Source organism: Somniosus microcephalus, chromosome 8, assembly GCF_052327205.1.
Source record: "Somniosus microcephalus isolate GS21.2 chromosome 8, FLI_Smic_1.0, whole genome shotgun sequence".
NCBI classification, from domain to species: Eukaryota; Metazoa; Chordata; class Chondrichthyes; order Squaliformes; family Somniosidae; genus Somniosus; species Somniosus microcephalus.
The window spans coordinates 130,344,844-130,358,918 of record NC_140994.1 but is presented as its reverse complement, the minus strand read 5'-3'; the positions used below and the strand labels follow the sequence as shown (position 1 = coordinate 130,358,918).

At 43.1% G+C, this 14,075-nt stretch overlaps 1 protein-coding gene across 1 annotated transcript in view; it reads right to left on the bottom strand.

Annotated features, from left to right (window-relative positions):
- Positions 1-951: 951 nt before the first annotated feature.
- LOC147113790 (dedicator of cytokinesis protein 2-like) overlaps positions 952-14,075 on the bottom strand; it is a 611,919-nt gene continuing 598,795 nt past the window's right edge. Inside the window, exon 29 of the mRNA XM_085996164.1 lies at positions 952-1,050. Within this exon, the coding sequence (XP_085852290.1) occupies positions 952-1,050 (99 nt within the window). The remainder of the gene's footprint in view (positions 1,051-14,075) is intronic.

The window sequence follows — 14,075 nt, the reverse complement described above, 5'->3', positions numbered from 1 at the left end:
GAGACTTATAGTCAGATACCCAAAGTAAAACAAGCTCCAACCTCATTTAGATTGCACTGATTTTGCTGGTTTTTTAAAAACTGGATCCTTCTAGGTCATACAAGACAAAGTTAGGCTCCAACGTAATACACATAGGCAAGGAAAGGACTTGCATTTATACAGCACCTTCCATGACCGCAGGACTTCACATAGCAATTTACAGCCAATGAAGTACTTTTGAAGTGTTTGTTTCTTAACCTGTCCCATTACCATCTTCTTTTGCCTTGAATATCTCTTAATGTCTCTTAACCTCTCCTGCCTTCTATCCTATCACAGACCTTCCCTTTTGTTCTTTCATCCCCTCCCCCCTTTCCCAGCCCCTACACTTGCTTAAAAATCTGTTCCATTTCCTGCTTTATTCCAGTTCTGACAAAAGGTCATCGACCTGAAACGTTAACTCTGTTTCTCTCTCCACAGATGCTGCCTGACCTGCTGAGTATCTCCAGCATTTTCTGTTTTTATTTCAGATTTCCAGCATCTGCAGTATTTTCTTTTTGTACTTTTGAAGTGTAGTCACTGTTGTAATGTGGAAAAACATGGCAGCCCAATTGCTCACAGCAAGCTCCCAAAAGCAATAATGCTATTCAGGACCATATAATTTGTTTGAATGATGTTCGTTGAGGGATAAATATTGGCCAGGACACCGGGAATAACTCCCTTGCTCTTCTTTGAATAGTGCCATTGGATCTTTTACGTCCACCTGAGAGAGCAGACGGGACCTTGATTTAGCATCTCATTCGAAAGACACCATTTCAGATACTGTAGCTCAGTGCTGCACTGACGTGTCAGCCTAGATTATGTGCTCAGGTATCTGGAGTGGGGTCTGAACCTATGCCCTTCTGACTCAGAGGCAAGAGTGCTGCCAACAGCACCATGGCTGACATAGCGGGGTGTAATAATGATCTGCAGCTCCTACCTGTTTTGCACCATGCTCATAGCCATCCAGTCAGCAGGGTAGACATTCTTCCCTATCAGATCCATAAACACGAGGAAGGTTTCCATGAAGAAATCCTGTGGGGAAAATGCATCGGTTAGGAAAGAGTGACAAAACCATTGATCCACAAGCAACAGAAAATTGAGTATCACATTCAGCATTTTAATAATCAACCAATTTTGGTTCTAAAATCAACTTTTCTTGGTTGAAAACCCCCAAAGGATTGCCACCCCACAGCAAATGAAGGGACTTTACTAACTGTAACCTCTCTTTAAACCATGGGACATCATTGAGGTTGTTAGAATATGAATTTTAACAAATGTTTACATTCATTCTAAAAGTTATTTCTTCTGATTGCAAAAACTGTGGTGTGTCTCTCAGACCTTCTGGGTTTTTCAGATACTGTCTGGTCATTGATGAATTGTAATCCTAGTATGGATGAGGGGAGCCATTCAGCCCATCTTTGTCTGTCCATCTAAAAATAACTCGCGTGTCAGCCTTGGCTCAGTGGTAGCATCTCCCTCTTTCTATTTGCACGACCACTCACGCTACCATAGTCCCTGTTGCCTCGTGTGTCAATGAGTGAAAGTGCAAACATTTGAAAAGGCCATAATCATCATCATTAAACTGCAGGGCACACTGCAGTTTATACTGCCACCTTGCTCTCGGATCATCTTTAAATACGGCAGCTCCCACACAACAAGCAGCTGACCTGGTCCTCCAAAATCGGGGTAGATCTTCCACCTCTGCAGTCCCAGTGCACGCTGGCTGCACGTATTGGGGTATTGCGCAGGAAAATCATGCAAACATACGAAATTACAGATCTACTGGTCCAGCCAGCCTGTCCCACACAGTTGTGATGCCTTATGCATCATATCACCTACACTCCTCATTCTACTCCATGTGAACTCCTGGGAGAGGCTAAACATCAGATTAAAAAATCCAGGGCTAATTACAGAAAAAAATCAGAAAAATTCCTCTCCAACCCGCTTAGGTGATCGAAACTAGTCCAGGGGACCACCCTAGCCCTGATTTACAGGACACCTACCTCTAGCACGAGGTGACCCCTGCCCCAGCCAGAAACAGGTCCAGCTCTTGCTTGAAGAGCTGGGGTATGTGGTTTGTTGATTATATGCAGCTGGCTTGTGCCCAGAATGCTGAAATGGGAAATCCCCCCACTATTAACAGCCATACTATTGAACCGTGGAAGGCATCACAGCTGATCACAATCCTGTCATCCTCAACATCCACTCACGCTATCCAGCAGGAATTATTGAATCACAACGAGGAATGGAAATCTTATTTGACTTTTCTTCGACTTCCCCTGAATACGCCTCAAGCCCCAAGCCAAATGATATCATCCATACTGTCAGCTTATGAAGGAATGAGCCATATCTATTCAGAAAAATACACCATCCTATGAACAGAATTCTGACTTTATTAAAACATGACAAACTGGGTTTAAAAATCTAAAAGCCTCAACGACACAAAACTATAAATACAGGCTTCTGAGATAAGATGAGTTGTTAACACAAAGCTGTAAACACCATACAAGCTTTTGAAATGGGAATTGGTTGTTGACACTAAAACAATGGCCCTATTGAAAGCAGCAGGTTGGAGCTTCCAGAAAGTCTGAGCTTTGGGAAGAACACAATATCATAACCCAGTTAAATTGTTTTAAACTGACACTTTGTAAACAGGCACATGAAAGAGGCACAATGGTATAATGTTAAAGTGTTAAAAACCAACATTTTGGAAAGAAACACAGAAAGATTAAAGAAACATGTGCCTTTGATAAATATGACATCAATAGATGCACCAAGCAATCACATGGTTTTTGTATTGAACTTGGAACATATAGGAGATGCCACATCTGCTTATAACCAGCTAAGGTGAGTTAAGAATACAAACAGAAGACTTTGTAAATATGACATCAATAGATGCACCAAGCAATCATATTGTCTTTATGATAAGTTTTGAACACCTATACAGCAGACAGAATTCTGCAAGCTAACAGCTGAATTGACAGTAAGAATAGAAAGAAGTCAACAGAAATATGACTAGAGATAATTAGCTTGCATCATCAGAAAACTTCAAAGGATATACCACTGAGAAAGGGTATAAAATATGGAACTTTCAGATAGGAAGCCAGAAGTCGCTGGAAGGGGCAGAGTGATTCTCGGCTACAGAACCACTCTGTAAGGCTATAACTCCTTGAGTCTCGGGGATCAAAAAAGTACTTTTATTTGATTTTGGTGGATATCCTGGATTAGAAATAAGTACAACATGTAAAAATGTAACAAAGTTAAGATTTGAGAATAAGGATCTCTGAGAATAAGAATTGTAATCTATATGTATTTTGAACTGTTAAAGTTGCGATTGACTCACCAGCTGTTAACTGCATGTCGGTTCTTTAACAAATCTATATATTTTTAGAATTGTCTCACATAGTACTTCTGTTTCAAACTCGCAAACGCAATCTCTGTACACTCTTTGGTGAAGAGTTGCAGAATGCTGGGGGAGTTTTCCGGACCCTCATAATATCCGGAAGGTTACAGTCTAGTTAAACTTATTAAAAGTGTTATCTGGAGGACAGTAACATCTTCAAGTCATTCTTTTCCTTTAGGGAGAGATAGTCTGAACCTTTAGACCCAATTAAGCATCTTATAGGATTCGGCTATCTCTAACTTTAGTTGAAGGTGAACGTCTGGGGAATACGCCTGATCTGGGGTAGCCCAAAAAGGGCTAGGACTAGTAATTATCCCTTCAAGCTCATCTGAGGGAATAGTATTCCATCCTATTTAGATGGCACACTCCTCAAATGTGTGAAGCAGATTCATATAGCATATCACAGCTCCTGCTGAAACCCTTTCCTTCTGTCTGCTCGTTGGGTTCCTTCCAAATGGTGCAAGTTTTCTTAAGTCACAGGCAATGAGGCAAGGAGCCAATAAACTTGGATTTTAGAAATTAAAGAGGACAGTCACGATTAGCACTGCTAACTGCCCTCACACTTAGGAGACTGGTTGGCTGTAAGTGCACCGATTAAATTGATAGGAATCACAACAACTTCCGTTTGTACAGCACCTTAATATCTACCTCTTTGACTATGCTTTTGGTCACCTGTCCTAATATCTCCTTATGTGGCTCGGTGTCAATTTTTGTCTGATAATGGTCCTGTGAAGCACCTTGGGATGTTTTAACCTATGTTAAAGGCGCTATATAAATACAAGTTGTTGTTGTTTCTGTTCCTTTTTAATCCCAATCCCCTGCTTTTTCTGCAGAGGGTGAATTCAATGCTCCCACATTCCCAGTAAGGAGCCCTGCTCACAGGAAGAGATAGGGCTACAAAATTGTAACCCTGATTCTCCCTTCAAGCTTAGGTTCCCGCTGGGGGTATGAGTGCACTGAATTTACCCTGATATCCCTTAATACCCTTATGTCCACAATTAAGTGCCTATCTCCCCTTTTAAACCCCTCAATTGACTTTGTATCTGTGGCTTTCTCGAGGCTTAATATGCCTTGCTCTTGTGTTTTATTTGTTCGTAACCTTTCATGCATCAAAGAACTTTTGAAGGAATTAATCTTTTTTTTATTAAATATTCAGGGAAAATATAAAAATATTGACGTTTACCAGCTGTAATAGTAAAACATTTCTCCAAGGACTTCAACTGCGATTGAACTGCCAGAAGTCAAAACTCGATGGAGTTATTACACACTCAACGGTTTGGCTTTGCAAACAGGTAGAATAGAAAGAACGTGCATTTATATAGTGCTTTTCTCATTTTCAGGATGCCCACAACCAATTTGAAGTGCAGTCAATTTTATAAACATGGAAGCCATATTGTGCACAGGTGGTGTGGGTTGAGGGATAAATGTTGGCCAAGACACCAGGAGAACTGTCCTGCTCTTTATCGAATAATGCCGCGGATCTTTTATATCCACCTAATTAGGCAGGCAGGGTCTCATGTTCAACATCTCATCTGACAGACGGCTCCTCTGACAGTGCAGCACTCCTCACTACTGTACTGCAAGTATCAGCTTAGACCATGCCTTGGACTATGCGTGCTCAAGTACAAGCTGATGTATAAAGTATGTACAAGTTAACGCTAATACATAACCATGCACACAAGATGGATTGCACATGCTCGCCTCACTAATAATATACAATCAATATTAAACACTCTCTTTAACAACACTATCCTCAGATTAGATTTCTCAGGTGCTCCAAAACACGGTGTTACTTCTCTGCAATGTTTTCTTTCTTACCCTCCAGTCTAAAGATGCTGACCCCTTGCAGGGATACAATTCAAAGGGAACTAGGCACACTCAGAAACTCAGCCAAGTGGCTGTCCTTCCAGTGAAAGCCTTAGTCAAGAGTGCGGGGAAGGTATTTGAGCTGAGCCCGATCTTTCTCTCACCCAATTTACGCATGGAAAATGAAAGCGAACTGGTGATCCTGATTGACAATAAGTTGAAGCTATGTAATGCTTGGTGGCAGTGAGTAATGCAAATCAGATGTTGGGATGTATTAAACAGTCAATATTGAGCCAAAATAGTGAGGTAAACCTGCCACTTTATAAATTATTGGTGTGACGCACTTTGAATACTGTGTACAGTTCTGGTTGCCTCAGTACAGAATGGATATTGCAACTATTGAAAAGATACAGAGGAGAGCAACCAGAATGATAGAGGGGATGGGGGGATTGAATTGTGAAGAGCTATTATGTAAATTGGACATGTTCTCAATGGAACAGAAAAGATAGAGAGGTGATATGACTGCTGTTTTTAGGATTCTAAAAGGACCAGGTAATATAGACCATGACAAGCTATTTCAACTTGTTCAGAGCAATAGAACCAGGAGACACGACCTGCGTTTGAAGGGGGGTAAATTCAAAAACTAATCTGCAGAAACAATATTTCAGTGAGCGAGTGGTCAGTCTTTGAAAGAGGCTCCCTAGGGAGATGGTTGAAGCAATTACTACTGATTCATTGCAATGCAAATTAGATAGATTTCATTCATACATGACATGACATGTAGTAAGTGTAGTATTATTGGCAGGAACAGGGGACTTTGGACCTATGATTGCCAAAGCTGGCAGTTTTCCTCGTTTCATGTCTGGGTCTGGTTGTAGACTAATTGATAGAGATTGATTGCTATGATTAGTCAACAACTTCATTATCATTGTATCAAGCGATGGTAGAAGGCGAACTAGATGGACCTTGGTCTTTTTGCATCTCGCAATTCCTATGTTCCTATAAGACTTTCAGCCTGTTACTGAAAGAGTGCTGCAATGTCAGAGGTTCTGTCATTCAGCTGAGATGTTGAGTCCTGAAGAGCAGTGCCCTGGCCAAAATTCATCTCTCGGTCAAAAGTCCCTGAAAGCAGATTGATTACTCTTTCATCTCACTGTGGGAGCAGAATGGCTGGCCTATTTGCCTACATAATGACAGTCACTGCACTTCAAGAAGTAAGTCATTGAGCAAATCACTTTGAGTCCTTTTGTCAAAGTGCAATATAAATATTAGTATTATTATAGATTGCCAATAGACCGAGCCAGGTCCTATTAAATAACATTCCTGATCCAAGTAAACTGAGATTGCACCATTTTCTGCAGATATAAACCTATTGAATGATGTTTACTGCACTTGTCGTAGAGAGATTTTTGGCATTAAATTTCTTTTAAGGCTTTCTATATTGCAGGTCCTACTCTCCAGAGGGTGGAAATCACTTTTTCTGACAGCTTAGATATGAACTCAATAAGTTTTGGCCCAGAAATATTGATCAGCGTTTTAAAATAAAAGTGCAATTTCTACCATTTATCTCCTAACATCAGGTTAGGATTTCCTGGTGTCTCTGTTTGTAGGAACGTGTCCCCTGGGTGATGGCAGTGGCCTTCTGAATATCCCGGGTACAAGTGATGGTTCTGTATTGTAGAATTTGGGTGAGGTGGTGGGTGCAGGTTGGAGGGCTGCACCAGTGTTATGGCTGAATGAAGAGTGCAGCAATAGAGAGAGGGAGTGTCATGAAAGGAAATGTTTTGGGGTTCAGCTTTCTCCTCTACTCTCCTGAAGGTGCTAACTCTTACAGGGGTGCAGTTCCAGGAGGAGCTGCTGTCTCCTTGGACATTGTCCAAATGGCCATTCATCATGTGTGAGCCTCAATAATGAGGGCAGAAAGCCCTCCAAAATACTTCGTTTTACAACCAGAGAAACTTCAGGTTATTCAAATAGCTTTTTGTTTTTTCTTAAAAAAGGTCTGTCATTAATTATTTCATTTATTTTATATTTTATTTTATTTGTTCTCTTCATCTTTACTGTCTGTGTCTTTTTTGTCTCTCCCTGTGTTTCTCTTTCTCCTTATTTTTTTATCTTTCTTTCCCACTATGTATATCTCTGTCATTTTTTCAATGATTCCGTGTCTCTTTCCCGTTCTCTCCCTCTCATGCTTTCTCTATACTCTTTCTCTTCTGTCTCTCCCTTTCCATAGTTCTCTCACTCTCCCTCGTTCTCATGCCATCTCTCTTTTTCTAAGCTGTCTGTGTGCGTGTGTTTCACTCTCTTTTGCGGAGTTCTTGTGGAACAGCAAACAGGCATCAATTCTCTCCACTTTGTATCCCAGCCATCATTTACCTGTGACTGTCACTTTATGTTGTGGGCTCACTTCTACAAAGAACTCTAATAATCTGCCTCACCCAATGGTTAAATATTAGTCTATTGATCCATTGCCCCTCATTCTTCCAATCACATGAATAACACCCACAATCATCTTGCTTGCTCTTACTTACAGTTTGGTATTAGATGCCATCTCCTGCTCTGACCTGTCTAATCACCTACCAACATCGGTCCAATTACCCTTTGCAACCAACAGCTTCCAATTTTGTGTACGTTTCACATTCCCTCTTAGTTTTCTCACCTGATGTCTGTGTGAGAATCTGTTCTTCCTGCCTAGAAAACTGCTTGAATTAGTTCAATCACTTGTGACAACCACCATGAGGTCCAATACACTGCACTGCATGACTGCCTCACCAAACATCAATGGCGTGCTTCTCTCCTCCTACCACCCTTAGCAGCCTCGCCCCATTGCTCTAGATAGAACTGCCAAGTACCCTTCATTTTGGTTTACAAAGACACACACAAGCTCCAGGTTTTGAACATTACATTGTGCGATAATAGTACGGTTGTGTTTATTTCCAACACCAGATTTCTGATTGGTCCCCTTGGAGGACAAGACACACAAAAGAACATAAGAAATAGGAGCAGGAGTAGGCCAATCGGCCCCTCGAGCCTGCTCCGCCATTCAATAAGATCATGGCTGATCTGATTCTAGCCGCCAATCCACTATCACAGAACCATCTCCTGAATCTAACAGAATTAGACACACGAAATAGGAGCAGGATCAGGTTACACGGCCCCTGGACCCGCTCCGCTACCCACAGGGCCATGACCGATCCGAACCTAGACTCATGTCCAAAACCCTGCCCGCTCCCTGTAACCCTTAATTCCCTTTACTTCCAGGAAACTGTCTATTTCTGTTTTAAATTTATGTAATGATGTAGCTTCTACAGCTTTTTGGGGCTGCATATTCCATGGACCTACCACCCTCTGAGTGAAGTAGTTCCTCCTCATCTCAGTTTTGAAAGAGCAGCCCCTTATTCTAAGACTATGCCCCCTAGTTCTAGTTTCACCCATCATCGGGAACATCCTCCCCGCATCCACCCGATCCAACCCCTTCACAATCTTATATGTTTCAATAAGATCGCCTCTCATTCTTCTGAACTCCAATGAGTAGAGTCCCAATCTACTCAACCTCTCCTCATATGTCCATCCCCTCATCCCCGGGATTAACCGAGTGAACCTTCTTTGTACTGACTCGAGAGCAAGTATGTCTTTTCTTAAGTATGGACACCAAAACTGTACACAGTATTCCAGGTGCGGTCTCACCAATACCTTGTACAACTGAAGCAATACCTCCCTATTTTTATATTCTATCCCCCTAGCAATGAAAGCCAACATTCCATTGGCCTTCTTAATCACTTGCTGCACCTGCATACTAACATTTTGAGTTTCGTGCACCAGGACCCCCAGATCCCTTTGTACTTCAGTACTTTCCAGTTTCTTGCCATTAAGATAATAACTTGCTCTACGATTTTTCCTGCCAAAGTGCATAACCTCACACTTTCCAGTATTGTATTCCATCTGCCAACTCTCTGCCCACTTACTTAGCCTGTCTATGTCCCCTTGCAGGTTTTTTATGTCCTCCTCACTCACTACTTTCCCTCCCATCTTAGTATCATCTGCAAACTTTGATATGTTACACTCGGTCCCCTCCTCCAAATCGTTAATATAGATTGTAAAGAGTTGGGGACCCAGCACTGACCCCTGCGGAACACCACTAGTTACTGATTGCCAGTCTGAGAATGAACCATTTATCCCAACTCTCTGCCTTCTGTTAGATAGCCAATCCTCTATCCATGCCAGAATATTACCCCCAATCCCGTGATTTTTTATCTTAAGCAATAATCTTTTGTGAGGCACCTTGTCAAATGCCTTTTGGAAGTCTAAATACACTACGTCCACTGGTTCCCCTTTATCCACCCTATATGTTACTTCCTCAAAGAACTCCAGCAAATTTGTCAAACATGACTTCCCCTTCATAAGACCATGCTGACTTTGTCCTATTAAATTATGATTATCCAAATGTCCTGTTACTGTCTCCTTAATAATGGACTCCAAAATTTTACCTACCACAGATGTTAGGCTAACCGGTCTATAGTTTCCAGCCTTCTGTCGACTGCCCTTTTTAAATAAGGGTGTTACATTAGCAGTTTTCCAGTCTGCCGGGACCTTTGCCGAGTCCAGGGAGTTTTGGAAAATTATTACCAATGCATCCACAATCCCTACCGCCACTTCCCTCAAGACCCTAGGATGTAAGCCATCAGGTCCAGGTGATTTATCCGCCTTGAGTCCCATTATTTTACCAAGTACCACTTCCTTAGTGATTTTGATCGTGTTTAGCTCCTCCCCCCCTTTAGCCCCCTGTTTGTCCAGTGTTGGGATATTCTTAGTGTCTTCTACTGTAAAGACTGATATAAAATATTCATTCAGTGTTTTTGCCATCTCCATATTTCCCACCATTAATTTCCCGGTCTCATACTCTAAGGGACCAACATTTACTTTAGCCACCCTTTTTCTTTTTATATAACTATAAAAACTCTTACTATCTGTTTTTATATTTTTTGCTAATTTACTTTCATAATCTATCTTCCCTTTCTTAATCAATCTTTTTGTTATTTTTTGCTGTCTTTTAAAGTTTTCCCAATCCTCTATCCTCCCACTAGATTTGGCTACCTTATATGTCCTTGTTTTTAGTCGAATACTATCCTTAATTTCTTTACTTAGCCACGGATGGCTGTCTTTTCTTTTACACCCTTTTTTTCTCAGTGGAATATTTTTTTTTTGGAAGTTGTAAAATAACTCCTTAAATGTACACCACTGATCATGTATCGTCTTACCCTTTAATCTATTTTCCCAATCCACTCTACTCAATTCCGCTCTCATACCTTCATAGTCTCCTTTATTCAAGCTTAGCACGCTTGTTTGAGATCCAACCTTCTCACCCTCTAATTGAATATGGAATTCATCCATGTTATGGTCACTCATTCCAAGGGGATCCTTTACTGGGACATTTTTAATTAATCCCGTCTCGTTACACAGGACCAGATCTAAGGTTGCTTGCCCCCTGGTCGGTTCAGTTACATACTGCTCAAGAAACCCATCCCTAATACACTCAATGAACTCATCCTCAAGGCAGCCCTGCCCAATTTGATTTGTCCAATTAATATGATAGTTAAAATCCCCCATAATTATAGATGTTCCCTCATTACAAGCCTCAACTATTTCCTGATTGATACTCCGTCCAACAGAGTTGCCACTGTTCGGAGGCCTATAGACTACGCCCACTAGTGTTTTTTTCCCCTTATTATTCCTTACCTCCACCCAAACTATTTCATTATCCTGATCTTTTGACCCAACATCATTTCTCTGTATTACAGTGATTCCTTCCTTTATTAACATAGCCACCCCACCTCCCCTTCCTTCCTGCCTGTCCTTCCTGATCGTTAAATAACCTGATATGTTTAATTCCCAGGCATTGTCACCCTGCAGCCATGTTTCTGTAATGGCCACAAGATCATACCCATATGTAGTTATTTGTGCCATTAACTCGTCTATTTTCTTACGAATGCTATGTGCATTCAGATAGAGAACTTTCAAAGATGTTTTGTGACACTTAGTTCCTGCTTTTGCCCTTTTTATTACTTTACCTTTTACTCCATACCTTCTGCCCCTTCCTGACATGCTCTAGTTTTTAATTTCCCCACTGCTACCTAAGTCTATGACCTTCTCTGTTGTCATTTTGATTATTTGCTCTCTAGGAACCTCCCCCCCACTAGTTAGTTTAAAGCCCTCTCTACAGCCCTAGTTATATGATCCGCCAGGACTCTAGTCCCAGCACTGGCCAAGTGAAGCCCGTCCCCACGGAACAGCTACCTCCTGCCCCAGTACTGGTGCCAGTGTCCCAGGAAGCAAAACCCATTTCTCCCACACCAGTCTTTCAGCCACGCATTTAACTCTCTAATTTTATTTGTCCTAGCCAAATTCGCTCGTGGCTCAGGTAATACCCTTGTGGTTCTGCTTTTTAATTTGGCCCCTAGCTGCTCAAACTCCCTCAGCAGAACCTCCTTCCTTGTCCTATCTATGTCGTTGGTACCAACATGGACCACGACAACTGGATCCTCCCCCTCTCACTCCAAGTTTCTCTCCAGTCCAGAGGAGATGTCCTTAGCCCTGGCACCGGGCAGGCAACACAGCCTTCGGGACTCTCGCTCTCAGCTGCAGAGAACTCTATCTATCCCCCTAACAATACTATCCCCTACCACTACAACATTTCTTTTAACTCCCCCCACTTGAATGGCCCCCCGCTCCACGGTGCTGTGGCCAGGTTGCTCATCCTCCCCGCAGTACCTGTTCCCATCCTCACAGGGAGTAAGAGCCTCGAACCTGTTGGACAAGTGCAAGGGCTGCGGCTCCTCCAACACTACCTCCTGGATCCCCGTACCTGCCTCACTTCTAGTCACACCATCCTGACCATGGCCACGGACTACATCTGAATTAATTAATCTAACTGGTGTGAATACCTCGTGATACACAGAGTCCAGGTAACTCTCCCCCTCCCTGATGTGTCTCAGTGTTTGAAGCTCGGACTCCAGCTCTTCAACACGGAGCCGGAATTCCTCGAGCAGCAGTTTATCTGGAATGTGTACAGGAAATTTTCTGGTATCTGGCACGGACGGGACCGATATGTTGCCGGTTCATCAACAATTCCGGATAACCGAACGCTATGGTAAAAGATACGGAGCTCAGACATCCGTATAAAGCAACAAACCCTGTTGCTTACAATTGGCACAAGTTGCAAGCGTCTCTGTAGCTTAGCAACAGCTTCAGCTACACCCGTACACAGCAACAAATGGAGTAAAAAAAGTAATAAAAGTTATCTGAACCGACTCCTGAATTTTGCCGGTGGATAGAGCGTTCCGGTTATTTAGGGGCCGGTTAATCGAAAGTTTCCTGTAATTAGATCCTGCCTGCCTAAGTAATCAAGTACTTTGCAAAGTGTAATGCGAACCATTCTGAATGCTTACTCCAGACAGAACAGAGCTCACATAGAACAGACAGGGCTCACCCTTGTGGGTTAAGACCTTCTCCCCCAAAACAAGTTCCTGCTCCCCGCCAACAAGTTCCTAACTCTCCTCCCACTCAGAGTTTCTAACATTTTCCCCCGCCCACAAGTTCCTGACCTCCCCTCCCCACTCAAGTTCCTGACCTTCCCCCAACCCGAGTTCCTGACCTTCTCCCCCCACCCAAGTACCAAACCCCCCAAATTTCTGACCTCCCCCTGCCCAAGTTCCTCAACTTCACCCCCCCCACCTCCGAGTTCCTGACCTTCTTCCCAGCCCTCCCAGGTTCCTGACCTTCCCCCCCCCCGCCAACACCTGCCCCATAGATGGGGCATTGCCATAGAGTTATACAGCACAGAAAGAGGCCCTTCAGCCCATCGTGTCCACGCCGGCCATCAAGCCCCGTCTATTCTAATCCCATTTTCCAGCACTTGGTCCGTAGCCTTGTATGCAATGGCATTTCAAGTGCTCATCTAAATGCTCCTTGAATGTTGTGAGGGTTCCTGCCTCTGCCACCCTTTCAGGCAGTGAGGTCCAGATTCCAACCACCCTCTGGGTGAAAAAGTTTTTCCTCAAATCCCCTCTAAACCTCCTGCCCCTTATCTTGAAACTATGCCCCCTGGTTATTGAACCCTCTACTAAGGGGAAAGGTTCCTCTCTATCTACCGTATCTATGCCCCTCACAATTTTGTACACCTCAATCAGGTCCCCCCTCAGCCTTCTCTGCTCTGAGGAAAACAACCCCAGCCTGTCCAGTCTCTCTTCATAGCTGAAGCGCTCCAGCCCAGGTAATATCCTGGTGAATCTCCTCTGCACCCTGTCCAATGCAATCACATCCCTCCTATAGTGTGGCGACCAGAACTGCACACAGTATTCCAGCTGTGGCCTAACTAGCGTTTTGTACAGCTCCATCATAACCTCCCTGCTCTTATATTCTATGCCTCGGCTAATGAAGGCAAGTGTCCGATATGCCTTTTGAACCACCTTATCTACCCGTCCTGCTGCCTTCAGGGATCTATGTACATGTACACCAAGGTCCCTCTGATCCTCTGTCCTTCCTAGGGTCCTACCATTCATTGTGTATTCCCTTGCCTTGTTAGTCCTCCCAAAATGCATCACCTCACACTTTTCAGGGTTAAATTCCATTTGCCACTGTTCTGCCTATCTAACCAACCCATCTATATCGTCCTGTAGCCTGGGGCTTCCCTCCTCGCTATTTACCACGCTGTGGCGGAACCACCAGAGGATTACGGACAATTGTATATAATTCCTTTTACAGCAATGTAGTACAGCTGGGGGCTGCACCTTTAATGTATCTGTTAACTGTACTAGGGCTTCTTTCCTGTACTCCGCGTGATGACATCATG